We start from the raw sequence: 20,206 nt of genomic DNA on the forward strand, positions 1-20,206 counted from the left end.
AAAAAGGTAACAGGAAAAGCAACGTAATCATTGGTTGCTGCATCCGGAAGAGGCGGGACAAACAGCTCTTCTTCTTCTCCTTTGCGCCTCCCCTTCCCTTCTTCTTTACCTCTTTTGTGGCGGTTGACCGCCAACTATTGGCTTTTTTTAAGAATGACAACAGCGAAAAACCATAATAATCCTATAAAATGTACAGGGATTTATCGTGTCTGTGGTTAACCTTATCGTACTTAAAGGTATTTTTGTCTTCTATGGAATAAGTAGGCTAGGCTGTAGGATGAATTCGATTTTTGCTGTGGTATTTCTGTATGGGATTAGTTCCTTTTTCTTCCAAGGGGACTATTTTCTACAAGCTAAGAAGATAAAATGAAAAATCAAAACTATACCCCCCATCAGACTAATCTAATCAAACTACATTATTCCCCATCTCCCAACCCTCTGTGTAAATACATGTGTAATTATTCAAATACATCCTTATTTCCTCCAAACTTCCACTAAGTTATGCAATAAAATTAAGAAACTTTGCTTTGCAGTGAAATATGCAGTAGGATACTGATCTGCTCTCTGATATTTTAAGAACCTGTTCCCTTGTGGCCAGACTAAACTATTTCAAATTTGAGGAAAGGACTTTTGTTTACCAGATTGGGCCTGCAATTCTTTGAGGGTATATCTGCTTTCATATGTTTCAGATGTTGTGTTTACAATAGCACATAGGCTACTGTATAAGCCCCTATCTTGATTATGAGAAACCCAAGTAAGGTGGGAAGTACATATTGCCAAAGCAAAGTCACCAAATTCAAATAACAGTAATCAAACTTAAATATAGGTTACAATTGATATGTCAACAAATATACAACAATTAATTAACAGTCAATCAATTTCTATAAATATGTGACAGTGTCAGTGTGTCTCCTGTCTGAGACAGTGACAGGCTGAGACATATTTGGCTGCAGCAGTGGCACACTCCTTTTTCTCTCCTAGAAGGTATTGGAGTTTTTCATTTGATGAGAGGTTTTCAAAATCTGTGCATATTGTTTTGAATTTGGGGAGGGAGAGATCTCTGATTCCTGCATAGTTTGCACAATGCAAGAGGAAGTGCAGCTCCTATGAGCAGAGTGAACACAGCCGCTCCTCTCTGGGTTGTCAGGTCCGCCAGTGTCGGCCTGTTTCTACAGCCAGGCTGTGTTCACTGAGTCTGTATCTTGTCAAGGATTTTCTACGTTTTTTCTCAGTCACGATGGTCAGGTAATCTGCCATCGTGTACTGTCTGTTTAGAGCTAAATAAGTTTCCAGTTTGCTTTTGGATTGTGTCAGTTCTCTCCAATATGTGTCATATTTTTCTTTTTGTTTTGTTATAAATTTGGTTGGGCCAGATGGACTGGGGTCTGTCCTGAGGTCTGTCCTGAGGTCTGTCCTGAGGCAGAGCAGTGAGCTCCAGGACCAGCTGGCAGAGGGGACCCTTCTTACTGCTCAGCTCCCTTAGCAGCCTTATTGAAGTGGTCTGTAGGACTAATGATAATTCCTAAATACTTGTAATGTTATTATTATTATTATTATTTATTATTTTAAATTCTTGGTGCATTGTAGCGCAGATGCCCTGAACGGAAAATGGATTATTGCAGAAGAAACCACAATAGGCTACATATAACGACAGGAAAGGCTGTTGCAATAGTTGACTGCTTGTACAGTTTCTGTCTTATCCTTGCAGTTAACTTGAGATTGTTTCCCCACACGGACACCTCCAGCCAAACCCGAACCGTATCCTGATGTAAAGCTACACCCCACAGCCGGATCTGCTGACGTGTCGGCTTCTTCTGCCCAGTGCTCATGCTCAAGCAGAATCAACTCAGTCAACAAAACTGCCAGCATGGCAGCAAAGGTCTTTTACCGAAAAGGCTTTTTATTACTGCTATTTAATTTTATTTCAACTACAGCATTGGATAAAAGATTCTCTGACTTTAAAAGATGTGCCGACGAGGAGTGCAGCAGTAAGTTGTGGCTTGTTTTACTGGCTCATCATGACTTCAAGGATGCTTCCCCCAGCCTGAACCGAAGCTGGATCCCAGCTAGCCATAAACTGCGCCTTATCTTTGACCTGTTGCCAGTCGATATTTGCGAACTGGATAACGTCCTAGGGTTGTTGTAGTGATGGTTATGTGCTACACCTTGAAAAAATCTGGGCAGAGAACCATTAGTCCGTAGCTTGGTAGGTTAGGCTTTCAGACGAAGCCTGTGTTGGCCGGCTGCCTGGCAGCCCCGGCCTGCCTGGCTAACGATTTGCTGGACTGGATAGATAGTGTTAGCTAACATTAGCAGCTAATTAGCGGCCGGCCGGCTTCCTAAGGCTTCCTTTGTCTCTGCTAATGTTAGTAAATGCACAAACAATAGTTAATATTAGCTAGCTAAGTACTACCCACGTTAGCTTTGTTTTAGGTGGTTATTTTAACTGCATTGTGAGCTGGCACTGTATAAAGTTAATTGTTACTTCTCACCTCCTGGCTAGTAAACACAAACAAACTATTCTAACAAACTGTACGTTACCAATGTAACAACCAGCAAAGTATTTGAAACCCAATGTGTCAATAACATTACATTACTGTAATGATGGCTTAACGAACTGCTACAGTATTTTAATTGATGTTAAACCCGATGTCAAGGTTTGCATTGCTAGATTAGAGCAAACAGCTCAAGATAAGTGGGTTTTGGTGAACCTCACGTCATTTGAGACAAAGACAAGAGATCCGCAACCCAGAATACTGTTCAGCTTTCTCGGAAATTACTGTATTGACGATAGTAATGACAGGAATGTCGGGAAAAGTTATTTGGATCTAGATTAGACACAGTAACGTTAGATCAAATAACCTCAGTCAAAGCAGCAACAAACCAATGACACTGGTACCAATGGGGACAGAAGTAGAATAATGTGTTTGTTCCTTACAAAATCATTTTCCAGAGTTCCAGAAAGAAATTTTAAACCAATATGACAAGACAAGACTGAGACCATGAGGTTTTGTTTAGAGGTTAGAAAGACCTAAGACCCAAGAAAGAGTGCTGGTACTTGAAGCTGAGTTCTTGTCTTGTTTGACCCCTCCTTATTTAGTAGGAACACTCTCCCCTTTTTGCAAAAACAGCAATATTGTGAAGTTATCCAATAAAAGGTTTAATATTTTGTTATTGCAGTTGTAAGAATGTTGTTTCACCTGATACTAAGAGTTGCAAAGTTACTGCCAGGTTACCTTTTGGATTCTTGAATTTCTTTTAATGCGCTATTGTATATGAAATATAACAGATTAATAAGGTTTAGCCTATCTCTTGGTTGTATTTGTAATTCTGTGCATTTGCATTCACAGTGCTCCTGTGTCGGGGAAAAGCAGTGAGCGATTTCTCAGGACCAGATTGTCGGTTCCTGTCCTTCAAAAAATCAGAAACTATCTATGTATACTACAAATTGGCAGGCAGAAGTACAGAACTATGGGCGGGGAGTGTAAGTATACTGTGGTTAATAATTAATCATTACTGGATAGCATCTAGCTTTGCCTAAGTTGTAATCTTCAATGTGATGTCTCCTTGTATTTGTCAATAGGTTGGTAACCGCTTTGGCTATTTCCCAAAGGACCTTCTTGCACTCAACCATATATATACTGAAAAAGAACTGGAAATAAAAGCAGAGGTATGGAAATCAGTTGCTGGTTGATTGAAATTATTTGAGAAGTTAAAATACAATATAAAAACAGCATGAAGCATTAAAACGATTAGAATAACACCACAAAGTCACTTAACTTATTTGCGTTGTGCGGTCCTAAGTAATTTGGTAGGCATGCAAAAAAGCTGTAATAAAATTTTTTCTTCACCAGTTTGTGTTCCTGTGCAAGAATTGAAAACCCCTCATTTGAGCAAAGGATTTTTTTTTTTTAATTAATTTAATTTGATTGTTTCTCATCTTTCAGGAAACAGATTTTGTCTGTTTTGACACAGGATTTGATAGATTTGACAATTATGACATAGAATCACTGTTAGGCTCTTCTGTGTTAACGGAGGAGAATGACAGTGAAAATACAGACACACCTGACCAAATCAAAACGGTGGAGGGCACAGAAGAAGAAACAAAGCCATCAACAGATGAGACAACTGACAGTGAAAATGAAAATGACCGTCACGATAACTCTGAGGATCTTGATAGGGTCCCAGATGATCAAAGTGCCTCTTTGCCTCCATCTGACATGGCAGCTGAATCACACGCTACAGAAGTAGTGGAGTCTGATACAGGAGCCGCACCTGATGCTACTGAGACCACTACAGAAGACGCAGAGCAAGAGCAACAAACCACAGGAGACTCTATTCTGGAAAATGTTGATTCAGAGAAAAGTGAAACCAAAGATACTCCTGCAAAACCGGAATTTCTGCCCAAAGATGATCCTGATTTAGAAAATGAACCTGCCTCGGTTTCTGCAGGGATGCAAATCCCTGAGTTAAAAACTACTCTTGGAACAACGTTTGATGCTGTCACCACCGATGATGAAAACACTTGGAAAGTTACCCCGTATGAAGAGGAAGAAAGCACAGAATTGGAATATCATCACGATGATTACAGTGACGCTCAAAAAGAAACTCCATTGCTATCTTTCTCTGAGGAAGCAGCAGACGCTCCAGAACCCGATCCTGTAAATAAGGAGGAAAGTCCACCAACAACACATGATGATGAGCAACAGACTGCAGAAGATAAGAACATGTGGACATCACTTGGAGATACAGTTTTTGCAATTGTCAGTGGTGGAGAGACAACAACACATGTTTCGAGTTCGGAGGAAGATGATGACGAAGGGGATGAGGAAGAAATTGCCTCAAAAACCCCTCAGAGTACTGAGGATGCAAAGAAAGAAGAGATTCAGTTGCTATCTGCAGAATCCCCGAAAGAGCCAGAAGCCAAAGAGTTAGTTCCTAAAGATCCTCCTACATCCAGTTCTGTAGAGGCGGGAAATGAAGAAACCCATACTGAGTCTGAGCCATTGTTGTTTGATTATGATGATGAGAGCGATGGAGAAATGACCGGGCATGAAAATGCCCAGGATGAAACAGTCGTTCCCACTGGTGAGCAGAGATCCCATCAAACAACAAAAGAGAGTATGGCAGCAGTGAGTCCTATATTAAGAGACAATAGATCAGCTGACCCCCAGCCTCAAATAGTAGATATTCAAACACTAGATGAACCCACTGAGGAGGAGGTGTCAGAAGATTCAGAGGGTCAAGATAATGCATATATACAGGACTATAACACTTCTCAGGATTATAGAGAGGATTTAGACACTACGTTAGAAGAAAACAAAACCGTGACCCATCAAGAACCCATTATGGAAATTGAACCAAAAGAGGACTTGCCTATTGAGGAGAAATCAAAGGATTCACAATTGAAAGATCTCAATGAAAAGACAGCATATGACAACCTATTTAAGAAATACCATGACCATTCAGTGAGAAATTTAGAAAAAGAGAAAAATAAGCATCGCTCCCCAGAATTATCTGTTGAGGGAGCAAAGCTAAGTGAGGAGGAGAGGGACAAAGAGCCATCAAAACACACAGAGATAGAGGGGGAGGAGAAAGAAGAATTGCTTGAAGATGAAAATGCCATCTCTTTCACACAGTCACACACATCACCCACAGATATTGACAAACCCTCACTAGAATCAAGTCTGCCAACTCCCTCAACCTCAGAGCCAGAATACAGCGACAGCGTACTGAGACTGACTCTGCTGCGAGACCACTTCACGGAGGAGGACATGGAGCGGTTCCAAAAGCTTTTGGGTCTCAAGAATCTCTTCAAAGTGGAGGCCATGTTCGTTGACCTGGATGTTGAGTTACAGGCTGCCCGTCTCTCACATGTAGGCACCACCGAAGACATCGAAAAGGCACTTGAGGGGATTCTGGAAGTCTCTGAGAACACTATCCTGGATGAGATCGAGAAGATGCTGGATAGCCGAAACCTAAAACGTGGTGATGTCCAACAAGGGGACACAAGTATGGTAGATGAGGAAGCTGAAATATTGGATGACTTCCAGGAGCTTGCGTTCAACCTACGACAGAAGTATTCAGCGGCCAGTGATAGCACACCGTTGGCAACAGACACAGCATCAAATACTGACCAAGGTAGTTTTGTTTTTATTTTGAATTTTGTAAAAGGAGGGTTGATGGCTCTTCTGTAGTTGGCAATGTCAGACAGATGTAACAGTGCACCAGTGTTATCCACTGATATGGGCCTTTCACAGATCCGTGTATTGCATCAGCTCACATTCCACTGATAAAATGAATGCAGAACTTGATATGGCACAGCAGGCGTATAACTATTAGTGTAGCCCTTTGTTAACAATTATACTTTAAGTGGCTACTTTTAAAATGGTAAGGTCCATTGTTTACATATTTGCCAGAAAAAATCTTCGACAGTTGTCATCCAGTTTCCAGCCCAGTTATGGATATCACAGTGTCAAAAATCATAGGTTAGAATGGTTTGGCCCGAGTTTATAGTGATACAGGCACCAACATTTGCAGCACTGCCATAGCCTTACAATTCAGTGACCCCTTTGCAATTAAGTAATAGTGACACAGAACTCCTACTTAGCAAATAGTGATCTCTTGACTATGAGAGACCACACCTTCCGTCACCAGATCAGTTACATTGTTTGAGTGTAAGCCAGAGATTTGAACAAGTGTACACCTAGCTGAAAAACAGAATTCTACTAGGAAGGAATGGGGGATTTTCTTTGTCCAGAAATCTTGAAATATACAGTACCTGAAAAATCACGTCCCTCATTAATGCCTTATTGCTCTGTGTTTTTCATTTCATGTTTTCATTGTAGATGACCATGAATTGAACATTAAAAAAGAAGAAGTGCTCCAGCACACAGTTGAAGAAGAAAAAGTGCTCCAGCACACAGTTGAGGAAAAACATGAAGACATCCTCCCCGGGTCTGACAGGGATGACGACCTCACAGTAACAGATCCGGTGGAAAGGCCACCGGAAAAGGAAGAGGAGCAAGCTGTAGTGGATGAAGTGCAAAGAGGACCAGATGTCAGTGTGGAGGAAGATGGAGGGCACTTCAATAAAAACAAAGACAATCAGCCAAGTTTCAATGCACCAGAGGAAATGCAGAAAGTCCCACAAGCCACTCTGGAAAATCCCTTTGACATGGGCCTTGGTGTGGAGATGGAGCACTCGTCCTCAGGTTGGCAGTCTAGAAGCTTTATAAAACTATGGAAAATATGTTGATGATCTCAACACCTTAAAGTTGAACTCCAAACAGAATTCACCTATGTTGTCTATGATCTCAAATTTTTGAAACATGAGCAAGTCTCCTAAAATTAGAAGCTGCTCCATTGTCTTCCACTATGGGGTTGTTTCTTCTTTGTTAAGCTACGAAGTCAGAAATCGTAATTTTCATCTAAAAAGTTGATTATGAACCTAACCCTAAGCAAATTTCGATTTAAAAGCTCATTAGAGTCTACAAATTGGTCTCTTAACTCATTGCTAGTTGAGCAACTTGAGGTTTTCTCAAGGGAGAAAATTATTCATATTTACAGATATTGATTGAACTGTTTGCCTTTACAAGCTGTCCCATACTCATGGTAATTTTTGTTCATCCAGGATCGCTGGATTCAATGGAACCAGTGTCTGATTTTCATGAAGAAGAATTGGGTTTATTCTCAACCGGAATGTTATACATAGTCTGCGTCCTTGCCATGATCAAGACTAAAATTGCAGAGTGGACCATTGTGGTAAGTCTAAGAATATATTAGCAATAAATAATAGCTATGTCACCCAAATTCATGATAATGAAAAATGTAGGTGTCATTTTCACAGAATCATTTTTCTGCTTCTTCAACTATCACCTAAACGGTTGCTCATTGCACACAGTGTGTCGTGACTCGTGAGACATGTTACTACTCACCCAGGCCATTGCTGTAATGCGTCTTCAGTAAAGTAACATGTGTTTCCAATTTCCGAGTTGACTTGAATGCATCCCGACTCTGCTCCTTCTGTTGACGTGTTCCACAGTGTAGTAGGCTGAAGTTCAACACAACCGGTGGTGAGCTGGCTAGCCGGGCCTAATATTGGCAAGGCAAACAGTTATCATAAGACACATTTGTTGTATCGTCGTTAGCTAACGTGTGTTGCTGTCAATCCATTTGGCTTCTTGCTCGTTTATGGCACCAAAATCGGTATCCGCAGTCAAGGCTCCAGCTCTGCTAGCATAACCAGCTTGTTGTCAGTTGGTTTTTGATTGCGACTCAATTTTAGTTAACGTTAGCCAGCTATCGTTGCCATGTTCTAATTATCGCCAGTGAGTCAACACCTGTCTCAATTATCTAACGTTGTCAGGGTTTATAACAACGTATGTTTGTTGTTAAGCTTTTTTTTTAATCCTTAGCTCGCTTTAGCTAACGGTAACAGTGCCGTTTGCTTGCGGGCTAGCTAACGCGTTAGCAAGCTAACATCTGTCAAACTAGCATACTTTGGTTAGCTCCGTTCCTGTTTTGTTTGGTCTGCCACAGACTGTCATGGATAGTGATACATTCCCTCGACCTGTATTGGAATTGGATCACCTATATCTGCTTTTTCTAAAGGAGTTGCAACATGTAAGTGGAAAATGAGTCTTTCTGTCCCTTTTTTAATATGCCGGCTACCTGCCAAGCTACATGGCCTGCGGATGAAGGGTAGATTATGAGCATAGGATGAAGCTCGTTGACGTTAACGTTGCTCCAGAATTTTACTCACCAGACTTGTCTTTGGTAACAGTTGCAGCTGATCTTGCCTCTTGAGTGTTCAGAAACAAGATCACTCACTTCCACGAGGATCTTTTTGTAATGTTTTTTTTGTTTTGTTTGCTGTGTAGAATATAATTTAGGATAGATTCCTTTAACCATTGTGGGGGTACAGTCATGGCCATGTGCAGTGCCATCAGTTAACTAATTTGTTGATTTGCACTGGGCTGAAAGGGCACATATTGCAGTGTCAATCCAGACAAGGCCACCCAGCGCATAATGTGGTGTATTGTCAAGGTTATTGGATGTAATCCCTTTTTTTCATTAGGAGCCACAGAGTGTATGTTTGCTCCTGTCTTTGCTGCCACGAGCTCAGTTCAAAGGTTTGTTTTTGGTTGGGCTGGTATGCAGATCTCTTCTCTGTATGACTGCACAGTGCACACTATTTTAACACTACTGAAGCAGTTGAATGCTGGTAAATTTTGACTTGCTGATAAGTTTATCCACTCAACCAGCTTTTTTGCAGTAACCAGCCATTGTTTAAAGGTTCTTTTTAGTTGTAAAAATCATACTAAATGATAAAAGTGTCTAAAGTGGCAGGTGGATGCAGAAGTCAGTTTCCTATCCTGTACTAAAGTACCATGACACTAAGCCCTTATGATACTCGCTGCAGTACTTTTTACATAACAATACTTTTGAATCGTAATCACAACAAGTATCAAAATTCATGGTTCAGGATAGAAGCTGTGTCGATAGGATCAATATATGAAAAAACGTCCACATCAGCATACGATTTTTAAAGAATACAGTGATAGGACATGCTTGTAAAAAGAGCTGAATAGTTTTTCAGTTTGTATAATTTGCCTGTTTCTGCTCTTTGGGCTGCTCCTAACTTTAATGCTAATCAACAGGGAGTCTTCAACATTCTTGGGCTCAGTATGAGGACACTACTTGGTCATGCAATACTTGGTTTAGCATGGTATTGTAGGGTGAAATTGATATTGTGACAACTCTGCTTCTCAGTGGTGTGATTAGGGTAACCTGTCACTACTCATGAGATTCTTTATACATAAGATTTTGGTTGATGAATACAATAGCACTGGTGGAGTAGGAGTAAATATTGCCTTGCTGCAAGTTATACAAGTTCCAATATATGTTGGACAAAGATATTTGGTTACCTTCTGTCTGTATCTATTGCCTTGCCATAGTATAGTAATTAATTCGAATCATGGTTATAGACAATAGTGTTTTTTTTCTCTCTTCATTAGTGCATTTTCTGACAAACAACTCACATCCATGATTGATAATGATTGTTAGCCTGCTTTTTCCAGCTTTTTTGCATTCTGGATCATATCCCTGAACAGTGTGGTTGTGTTTGTGTGTCCTCAGATGATTTCCCTTCTGCCAGAAGAGTGGAAGCCAGGGGAAACCTTGTTTGGCTTTCCCTTGCAAACGGTTGTCATCACTGCATTGGTTGGAGTATTCACCTTCATCCTCTTCTTCTGGAGGACCATATTGGCAGTAAGCTTTGTGATATTGCTGCTTTCATCTTCCCTCATATTCTGTGATATTATTTGCCAGTAGTTGAAAAAATGGTGATTAATTTAATTTATTTGATAATTCCAAGAAAAGCAATATATTTAATATTCTAGTCTAGAGCTGCAACTAACGATTATTTTCATTGTCGATTAATCTGTCGATTATTTTCTCGATTAATCGATTAGTTGTTTGGTCTATAAAATGTCAGAAAATGGTGAAAAATGTGGATCAGTGTTTCCCAAAGCCCAAGATGACGTCCTCAAATGTCTTGTTTTGTCCACAACCCAAAGATATTCAGTTTACTGTCATAGAGGAGTAAAGAAACCAGAAAATATTCACATTTAAGAAGCTGGAATCAGAGAATTTTGACTTATTTTTCTCAAAAAATTACTCAAACCGATTAATCGATTATCAAAATAGTTGGCGATTAATTTAATAGTTGACAACTAATCGATTAATCGATTAATCGTTGCAGCTCTATTCTAGTCCTCATCTGAATCACAGTTGAACACATCATTCTTAAAAACTATCAATAACACAATAAAACTAGAGCCTTATTTCCATCCTGCTGTTTCACACCTGAACAATGTTGATAATGAAGTCAAATTTATGATTCTTCATTCTTTTTTAAACCAATGTTTTTTTCTGTAGGTAAAGAAGCGAGAATACCTTGGTAAGTTTTTCACCTCCTTTTTCACATTAAATAGACAAAGGCAGATTGTGTAAATCATAACTTGATTGTGTGCTGTGCTTTGTCTGTTCAGTGGATGAAAAAGTGCTCAAGCACCAAATCGAGGCATTCAAAAAAGAAAAGAACGATGCTGTCTCAAAGATGTCTGAACTCCAGAAACAGGTAAGATACATTTACAGTTGTATCAATTGTCTATGGACAACATAGGATTATCCTCTTTACCAGTAAATGTAACATTTTATTTTTGAAACTTTCTCAGTTGTTTTTTTTTTTTGTTGTTTTTTTGTTTTGTTTTTTAGACTGAAGAACTGAAAGAAAAACAAAAACAGTCAGAGGAAACAAATAGTTGTGCCCTGAAAAGGAACCAAGACCTGGAGGTAAGCACTAAGGAAATAAGGACTTTTACTTTAGATATATTTTTCTAGTTGAGTGTGACATGTAGATTGAGAACTAGAAACCTGTAGAATCAAGACTATTATAACATTTAGATGTAGCTGTAGATGTTTCTTATAGGAATACAACACCAAGTCTTTGGGAGATTGGTCAACTTAACTGTTGAGTGATGACAATGCAGACACCAAATTCATAGACGTGTCCCTGGTAGATTATTAGCTCAGTGCTCCATGCTAAGTCTTTCGCACACATTATGTTGAGTGTTTGTATTTGAATACAGCTTTTATATCAGTCAACTTAAGAATGAAGACAAGACTCCAGTCATATTTTGGTGTTGGCATTTGGTGGTGGGTGTTTACCCTTTTATGTTGGGATTATGGATTTTATCTTTAATTTGGAAAGAAAGTCAAATGGCTGTGCATATTTTTCATTTGATAAGGGCTGTCGGTTAACCGTTTTTCATTCTTATCTTTGCAGAGTAAGGTTTTGCAGGCAGAAACACAGAATCAACAGATTGCTGAGGAAAAGAACACATATGCAAAACTCCTTGAAGAGGAGCGGGCCAATTCTCTTAAAAATGAAACCCGGGTACGTTTTATTCTCTTTCATTGGTATCTTAACTCCATTTTTTGTTTTCTTAAATTCACGATGCTGAATGGTTTCTTTAACAGATTGAAAAATTGGAGAAGTCGAATGATAAGCTGCAGCTCAGCAGGAAGAAGACACAGGAAGCGCTTGCTAAGGTGGATGTCATTTACTCCCAAGTCCTTGTGCAGTGTTTTGTACATTGTTTGAGTCTGTATTAAATGTTGTAACAAAAAGTTCCATATAACTCTAAACTGCAATTATCTGCCATAGACCACTGTTCTCTTGGACGAGGCCAAGATTCGTGAGGATGCTCGAAGCGTCCAGCACAAATGTCTTGAGAAGGATTATGCAACACTAAAAGAAGAGAATAAAACGGTAAAATAATATTTGAATCTATTTCTTTAAAATAATCTAACTTGGTGGATATTTGAAGTCTCATTCTGGAAATAATTGTATGTGTTGAAATTAACTAAAAGATGTTTGATTCCTTAACTTTAAATAGATGCAGCACTACCCCAGAAACTAAAGCAATTGGCTCCTTAGTTTTTACTTTGATATATGTTAATGCATTTGACAGATGTGATAAAAAAATACAGTGCAGCTTTACCCCCAGATCCTGCTATTATACCTATCATATCAAATCATATATTATGCATATCAGCACTGGTCTCTCCTGCCTTTCACTGCACCTGCTAACTGATTAATTTGACTAGAGTTTGGATCAATGGAAGAGGATGACAGAAATGCCAAATCAGATCATTTCAGCACTCAACCCATTTTCCTAAAACACTCTCCTGATCTCACTGATTCTTACAGCTCAAGACCACCATTAAGGGATGGGAGGACAAACATAAGGAACTGAACGAGCAGATCAAAATCTACCAAAAGTCCCAGAAAGAGCTGGAGGACTCTGTGGTTCTCAAAGATCACAATGTGGAGGTCCGTCGTTTTTTTATAATGTCACGATTTTTCTTAGTGATCATAATCAACTGTTCATACCTAGTCCTTACCTTGCAAAAAGGCACTCAACAATGCTTTGCATCGAATTGTTGACTTACTCCACCTCACAATTCCTCCTGGCAGGTGCTGTCTGAACTTCTGGCAGACCTAGACGCTTGTGATTTGCAAAAAAGTGACGGCAAAGTTTTAGCCAATGGTGAAGTGGCCACTGGTAAGTCCAACTCTGTCAGTACTTTGGTGAAAGCAATAATACACCTTTATAGGGATGGGTTGAGCAGATGAACAAATGCAAATAGATTCAGCTTTCATTAGACTGTTTTTTGATATTTGTTACTTATACAAAATGAATTGTGGCACATCTTGCTTTACTACTGCTTTTGCTTTACTGGCCTGTATGACTCCAGGTGATATCAAGAGACTCCAACACACATGCAGCAGTCCTCTGCCGCATTCAGTCCCTGACACACAGCAACTTTGGAGTTCGCTATTTAAAGTGTGTGTCCAACAGTTGTTTAAAGTACTATTTTAGAATACAAAGTATTTAATGGGCTTTCAATTTTCTTTTACAGATAAGAAGACTGCCATAAAGAACAGGATTAAACAAATGATGGATGTTTCTCGAGTAAGATGGCAACAAAATGAATAAAAATGAATAAAGCTCACCATGCTTGTGCCTGAAAGGCAAATGTTAAGAATAGAAATACAAAGTGTTAATTTGGTCCTCCAGTAAAGTGTACTTCTCCAATAAAACTGGTCACCCACTTATTCCTTCCTAGGTCCAGACCACTCTCACAGTGGTAGAAGAAGAGCGTGATCGCTTCATGACCAAACTACTGAATGAAGAAAAGGCTAGGAAGGCAATGGAGGGTATGTTGGTCATGTTTCTTTTCACAAAAAATTACAAAGTAGGTCAGCATATAGCTTGACTGCTTGACATTATTTGTGTGTTAAAAATACAAAGATAAGTAAAAAAAAAACTCCCTCCCTCTCTCTAAACATACAATTGTGTTTTGCTACAGAACAACACCAGGAGCTTGAGCATGCCATTGCAACCCTAAAAAGTGATAAGAGCCATGTTGAAAACCAATTCAAGATCCTCCAGCAGAAAAATGAAATCATGACTGAGATGTACCAACAGAAGGAAAATGCTCTGCAGCAGTAAGTGGAACCTGCAGTACCATGAATGTTTTTTCTCCTTCACTGTTGAAAGTCTGGAAAGTCTTGAAATGTATGGACAATCATTCTTATCATTGCAAGGGTTTGAAAAGTTTTGTAATTGCAAAAGTATGGGGAAAACAACTGGTATAAAAAGTGACTACACATTTTATCTAGTTGTAGACTCACTGTCATTTCACAATGGTAATGTGAAGAATAAAATTAAGCCATCATGTAGCGGCATAGGTGATATACTGATATACTAAACACTGACCAAAATCTTAAAATCGGGTCAAGTTAAGTCATTGAAAAAGAATGCAATTTTCAAATAGGGAAAAAATGTGAGTTACTGTTGTTCAAAGGCGTGTTTCTGTGGCCTCACAGGAGATTAACCAAGGAGGAGCTGGAGCGCCGCAGCAAGGAGAGTCTGCTCTCTGAGGTGGGTGGGAAAGCTCTTGAGGCAGAGGAGCAGGTCAAAGTCTTAAGGCAACGCATTAATGAAATGGAGGATCAGATGAAGAAGACTGAGGAGGTCTATAAAGAGCAGGTCAGTCACATGTCAAGCTTTGTTTTTTAACAATCAGATACTGAAAAATGTTGCCTGTACCCTCACTGATATTTGTTCTTTCTTCTAGATAAAAGAACAGGAAAATAAAACTCACTCAAATTGGGTATGTTGCAGAGTGGCTGAAATTTTATAATATTTTCTACTATTATATAAATGATTATATAAGCCTAATTCTCTGCAAGCATTATGATTCATATTTTGGGCTTCCATTATGTCTCCAGGTGAATGCTCGAAATGCAGAGCGAGCTCTGAATCAAGAGAAGGTGGAGACATCAAAGCTCCGTGAAAAGTAAGCAAGTCGAGTTAGGTGTTTGGGTTGTTGTTGTGTTACAGTTCAAATTAAATATCTATATTTCAGTTTCCTATGGCAAATATTTGCATGTTCACTAATTATTATTTTACCCCCGCAGACTGGCTGTGCTCACCTCCCAGCTAAACGAGCGGCGTGCTCCCCTCTTCAGACCCAACTCTGGACAACCGATGGGCCCTCGCCAAGGTAAGCAGCTCCCACTCCTTCCCTGCTGTTATCTTGCCATTGGAACAATGCCTATCCCACAGAGCTTTGACCAGCAGATTGGGTTGCATTTGCAAGAAGAAAGGAGAGGAAGGAGAATGAGCAGTCCACTCCACATAGTATATTTTCCTTATTCAGACAGTAGGAAGGCTGGGATTAGATCCCAGGCCTACTTGGGTAGTTTTTCCACAGGTGGGGGTCATACTCGCCATCTTTCAATACCTGGATTACTTTTCTTCATTGGTTTGGTTGTATATACAGTATATCACTTCAGTGCTCAACTTACTCAGATGAACACTTATGCAATACTTGGCTGTGTGTTTTCCATCGTTAAAATGGATGGTTTGATCATAACAGGTGATTCATATGGGCCCTCTCCTGTGAGTGGGGGTGCACCATCCCCCCCTCCAATGATAGAGGGTCCCAGGCGCCCCCCGTCTGCCCCTGTGGGGCGAAGAATTGACCCGTATGGTGAGTCCCAGTGGATGACTTCCCCTTCACTGATTCGCCGAGCAGTTGCACCTCAGTCCTTGGTTACAAACTTGCGTCCTTAAATCTTGCTCCTCTTGCACGCCTCGCCTTATTCTTTTCACCGCTTTCACCTCCTTGAGTTACTTTCCTTTTTTCTTTCCAGTGCGTATCTCATCCCGCATCTCCTTGGTACCTGTCTATTCCTTTGTGTCCTCCTCAACTCTCCATTTCCTACTCCTGTTTTCTTCCTTTTCAGTTAAACCATACAGATATTTCCTTTTGTGGTGGAACTATTCTGCTCCTGTTCAAGCCTGCTTCACCCAACTTTTGTGTTGCTGAAATAATCCACAATGCTCCATTCCTCTGATTGTTCTCCTCATGGAGTAGGGATTACCTATCTATGCTTTTGTAATACTTGGTCTTCTTTCTTTGCTTCTTATTTTTGTTGGTTGGTGTTATTGGCAGCAACAAACGTATGCAATAAGAAATAATCTAGGGAAGATGTAAAGTAGAGGTTTGAAAGAAAACTGAAATGCATTGGTATTTTCCTTCAAAGGAATCATTGGAAATATGCACGAGTTGTGTTGAGTATTTGCTGTAGACTCCCAAGTATTCTATGATGCTATTGCATTGTTATGATTAGGCATTAGGCACAACATGTCAGTCTACAGGGAGAGGATGAACCAATGAAAGCACAAACCACATCATCGATTCTGTTGTTTGTACTGGTGACAGGTTGTTTTGCTAGCATTACAGTGTGTCATTATTACTAAATTCACTGCAAAATCTTGATGAGAAAGTCCTCCAGGCAGCATCTTCAGGGATTTCATGATTTAATTTGTTTTGTATTGTGTTTTTCCCCTCAGGACCACGGCCTCCATCAGACCCGCACGGTCGTTACCCTGAAAACAAACACACCTCCGGGATTGGTACGTCTAGATTCATCTTCATCGAAGGGTTCACGTTTGCTTCTTGAACTGCCAACCTGCTCTTAATACTGTGCTGTTTTCTCCTCTTTTAGACATGATGGCCCCCCGTACCTCATCACCTGCCAATATGGACGTATCTGTAAGTCTGTCCTAAATCAGATGCAGATTTTATACTACAGCTTCTCTCATTCCATCTGTAGGCCTAGAGCTCCTACCTTCATGTCCCTTGTGTATGTCCTTGCTCTGAAACAGACAGCACCAGTAGATTCACAGACAAAAGCAGAGACACAGGCTGAGGCCTCCACTGAGAGTCCAGAGCCAGTGAGTAAAGAGGCTGGGCTGTCCAGTCTAAGTGCTAGGTGTGAAGGTGTATGTGCGCATTCCACCCCCTCTGCCCTAAAGCTGGATCCGGACTTGGGGAGAGATCAAAGGCATTTTGCTTCACTGGTTGACTAAACATTTCTGTCTGAATGTGTGGTTTCACCTGTTCTCACAGCACTGAAAGAGATTGTGATTCTGTTCTGAAAGTCTGAGTGAAAGTATTTGTGGAAGTGGTTTGATTTTTTATTCTAAAAATCACGGTGTGTGGTTATTGGTAATGTGATTGAGCCTTGGCTAACTGTACATTTTGCTGGGAGTTGTGTGGTGGTTCTTATTGCATGACTAAACTTTTATTGCATCTCGTGTTGCTGGTGACTGCTCATGAGCCACATTCAAAACGCAGCACACTAATGTCTCTGATTTGTGTAGATTTCTCATTATCTGCCTTTGTGTATTTCTCAGGGCCCCGGATCCTTCCTAGCCTCTCCAATCAGGGACTCGCCTGCCTCCATGGTCCCAGGACCCCCGCCTGTCCCTGGTGCTCAAGGCCTCCCAGCTGCTCCTGGACCTCATGACCCTCTGCTGCCTCCTGGACCCCATGGCCGTCTGCCGCCTCCTGGACCTCACAGACCCGCACGACCCGGCCTGGGACCCCACGGCCACCTCTACCAACCCCCGGCTGGAATGCCAGGGCCACATGGCCCCCTTCCTCCCAATGTACCTCCTCACGGGCCTCCGCTACCAGCCAACGGACACCCAGGTATGGCCCCACCTGGACCCATGGGAGGAGAGTTTGGACCTCGTCCATCCAACGGACATGCTTTCCGCCCCAGGCCGGGCTCTGGCCATGCGCTCGATCCTCGGGGTCCGCCACCCCCACACTTCCGTCCCCCTCCACCTCATCATTTTGGACCGATGCCTCCACCACATGGTATGGGAGCTATTACCTAGTTCAACCCAGTGTTTACATTAATCATTTATGCACTGTCACTGAGCACTTTGAATGCTTTTCAGCATGCGTTACCCCATGTCATGTCTAATTATTTGCCCTAACAATTGTCCGTCTAGGTGTCCGTGGCCCCATGGGACCACGCCCACCCTTCCCTCCTGATGTGCGCTTCCCAGGACCACGCGACCATGCTTACCCACCAGCGCACCTGCCTCCAGGAGGCTTCCCACCCCATCCTCATCATGGCGATGCTTTTGTTCAGGCTCCTCCTGACGCCCTCCAAAACTCTGTGGGACCCCACACCGGCCCCGCACAGGGGCAGGACTTGCCCACGAAGCAGGAGGCAGCCCCTCAGGACTCAGTCAGGCCAGCCATGGCCGAGCCTTAAAACCACCACAGAGGACTTGAATAACCCCTTACCCTAACCACCACATTAACCCAGATGCAACCCAACTATAATTCATGATTATTATTTTTTCATATTTCAATTAAAGAAGAAAAACTGTGCAATGAAAGTTTATTAAACATGTCCTTACATTAAAGCATCATAAATCAATTATGTGTCTGAAATTGAAATGGTGAAGAGTAGCGAGGATTGCCACTTTGCAAAACAGCTTATTGTGCAATAACAATTTTATTATATGCCTGAGGATTTTCAGTTCTTTTTAGGTTTTTAAAAAATAGCAATGATTTTTAAGGGGCAAAGTTTTTTTGGTTTTTTTTTAAATGTCATTTCCTGTGGAAATTATTTTAAAACGGAGGGAGGTTTGGGTTCTAGCATTTCAGGAATACCATATCTACCATTCTCCCAAAGCTGTTGCTTCAGAATGGACTGTAAAGGAAATGTGTAATTTGATGGCCAGATGTATAACTTATTTTACTATGTTGGTAGAAATTTTAATAATAAAGATTGTAAAAGCTATTGCTGTTATGTTATCCATTACTTACAGTTCATCTACAGATTCACGTCCATTGTCAGTGATCATTAATCAGTATACTGTGCGACACCTGTCTGCATTACATTTCTGCATTTCACAATGCCTTTGCTTCCTTTTGGAAAAAAAAATAAGGCATACATCTGTGCTGTTAAGAAGCATTTATTGTTTTGTTTGTCTTTAAGCATGAGGATGTTCATTAGAATTCAGCATGTTTATCAAAGCCATATGTAAACAGCATGTAAGCAGCTTCTGCTAGTCTTTTAAAAGGTATTCACCCAACCTTTATTATGCACATTTTGCTGTGTCATACAATGCTTTTCAAATGCATCTATTTTGCATTTTTGTATAATATACACAAAGTACTGGGAAATTGGAAATTTAAAAAAAAATGTATGCAAAGGTGTATTCTCTTGTTTCTGTGGCCCATGCACATGAAGATATTTCCCTCAGGTTAACATTATTCTGCCCTCCAGTCTGTTTCCAGCATGTTCTCAACTGGCAGGAACACGATGTGACATTTTCAGGTTGTGCACTGTGGGTAATTGCATCAAATCGAGTCCATTAGGACAGATTGCTCCAGAGGTAATGCTTGATGTCAGGCACCTTCAATACATAATTGCTTAACTCCACAGCTAAAGTGCACTGCATATGTCCCATGGTGCTTGAATATTCTGATGTCTACCATACACCCTAAAATCCCATTGAAGATATAGTAAAGTGGCCTAATACCAGCTTTGCTGACAAGAAAAACTGAAGAAATTTGAAAAATACTCCAAAACCCAGGCTAAAGGCGAGTTCTGCTCAGCTAAGAAATGCTCTTAAAAGTTGACTATGATACTGTTTTACCCAGTGAACAAGGTGTATAAGGTAGCAGCCTCCTGGCCAGATAACATTTTGTCTTCCTGGCCCATCCCAGAGTGTAATGCACACCTAGTGTTTCTGGCCTGCTGGTGAAAAATATTAGGTTACAAGAAAGGGAGTCTAACACGGCAAGCCACAAACAAGCAGCACAATACTGTATGTAGGTCTGCTTCTCTGCCTCATATTAGTCTGCAATCTTGAATCATGGAATAAATATCAGAAAATTAGTTAAAGGAATAGTTCACCCAAAAATGAAAATTCTGTCATCTACTCACCCTCATGCCAAATGAAACACAGGTGAAATTTGTTAGTCCATATAGATGATGGTGTAGATGATGACAGAATTTTCATTTTTGGGTGAACTACTCCTTTAACTTAGAGAACCTGTCAGATTGTGACAAACAGGAGATCATATTAGAAGTTATTGTTCTTTTTGTAGAGGTTTGTCAGTTTTACTTGCAGATTTACCACTTGATGTAGGAGTGATCCTCTGTTCTTAATATTCATTCACTGTAAGGTGCTGTGGATGAAAGCATCCACCACATGGCATGTCATGTCACAAAGAGGACCTGGCCAGC

General features: G+C 40.6%; 1 protein-coding gene across 3 annotated transcripts; it reads left to right on the forward strand.

Moving 5' to 3' along the window:
* Nucleotides 1-1,860: 1,860 nt before the first annotated feature.
* On the forward strand, nt 1,861-19,081 carry mia3 (MIA SH3 domain ER export factor 3). 3 transcript variants are annotated; one of them, XM_071537220.1, is made up of 28 exons: nt 1,861-1,988; nt 3,351-3,484; nt 3,584-3,670; nt 3,948-6,141; nt 6,849-7,214; nt 7,634-7,764; nt 10,141-10,272; nt 10,942-10,963; nt 11,055-11,143; nt 11,281-11,358; nt 11,852-11,962; nt 12,046-12,117; nt 12,233-12,337; nt 12,779-12,901; nt 13,046-13,133; nt 13,492-13,544; nt 13,699-13,789; nt 13,942-14,080; nt 14,462-14,624; nt 14,713-14,748; nt 14,867-14,934; nt 15,056-15,141; nt 15,517-15,630; nt 16,497-16,559; nt 16,652-16,698; nt 16,812-16,880; nt 17,343-17,811; nt 17,949-19,081. In XM_071537220.1, the coding sequence occupies exons 1-28, from the start codon at nt 1,868-1,870 to the stop codon at nt 18,215-18,217; spliced, it is 5,520 nt and encodes a 1,839-aa protein (XP_071393321.1). In that variant the 5' UTR covers nt 1,861-1,867; the 3' UTR covers nt 18,218-19,081. The 3 variants fall into 3 exon arrangements, with proteins under 3 accessions (XP_071393321.1, XP_071393322.1, XP_071393323.1); XM_071537221.1 differs by lacking the exon at nt 16,812-16,880; XM_071537222.1 differs by lacking the exons at nt 1,861-1,988; nt 3,351-3,484; nt 3,584-3,670; ... (1 more) ...; nt 6,849-7,214; nt 7,634-7,764 and adding an exon at nt 8,021-8,625 and having other exon boundaries at nt 17,949-19,075.
* The last annotated feature ends 1,125 nt before the right edge of the window (nt 19,082-20,206 follow it).

Source organism: Centroberyx affinis, unplaced genomic scaffold (assembly GCF_046629955.1).
Source record: "Centroberyx affinis isolate AG114_WGS23_722 - 3 ecotype Tasmania unplaced genomic scaffold, CSIRO-AGI_Caff_v1 ptg002997l_1, whole genome shotgun sequence".
Taxonomy (NCBI): Eukaryota; Metazoa; Chordata; class Actinopteri; order Beryciformes; family Berycidae; genus Centroberyx; species Centroberyx affinis.

What these genes read in the sequence shown, in the direction of transcription:
- mia3 (XM_071537220.1), top strand. Translation starts at nt 1,868, where the DNA reads ATGGCAGCAAAGGTCTTTTACCGAAAAGGCTTTTTATTACTGCTATTT. An exon ending in TTGCAGAGTGGACCATTGTG is followed by an intron (nt 7,765 to 10,140) that starts GTAAGTCTAAGA and finishes GTGTGTCCTCAG; the next exon opens with ATGATTTCCCTTCTGCCAGA. An exon ending in AAGGAAAATGCTCTGCAGCA is followed by an intron (nt 14,081 to 14,461) that starts GTAAGTGGAACC and finishes GTGGCCTCACAG; the next exon opens with GAGATTAACCAAGGAGGAGC.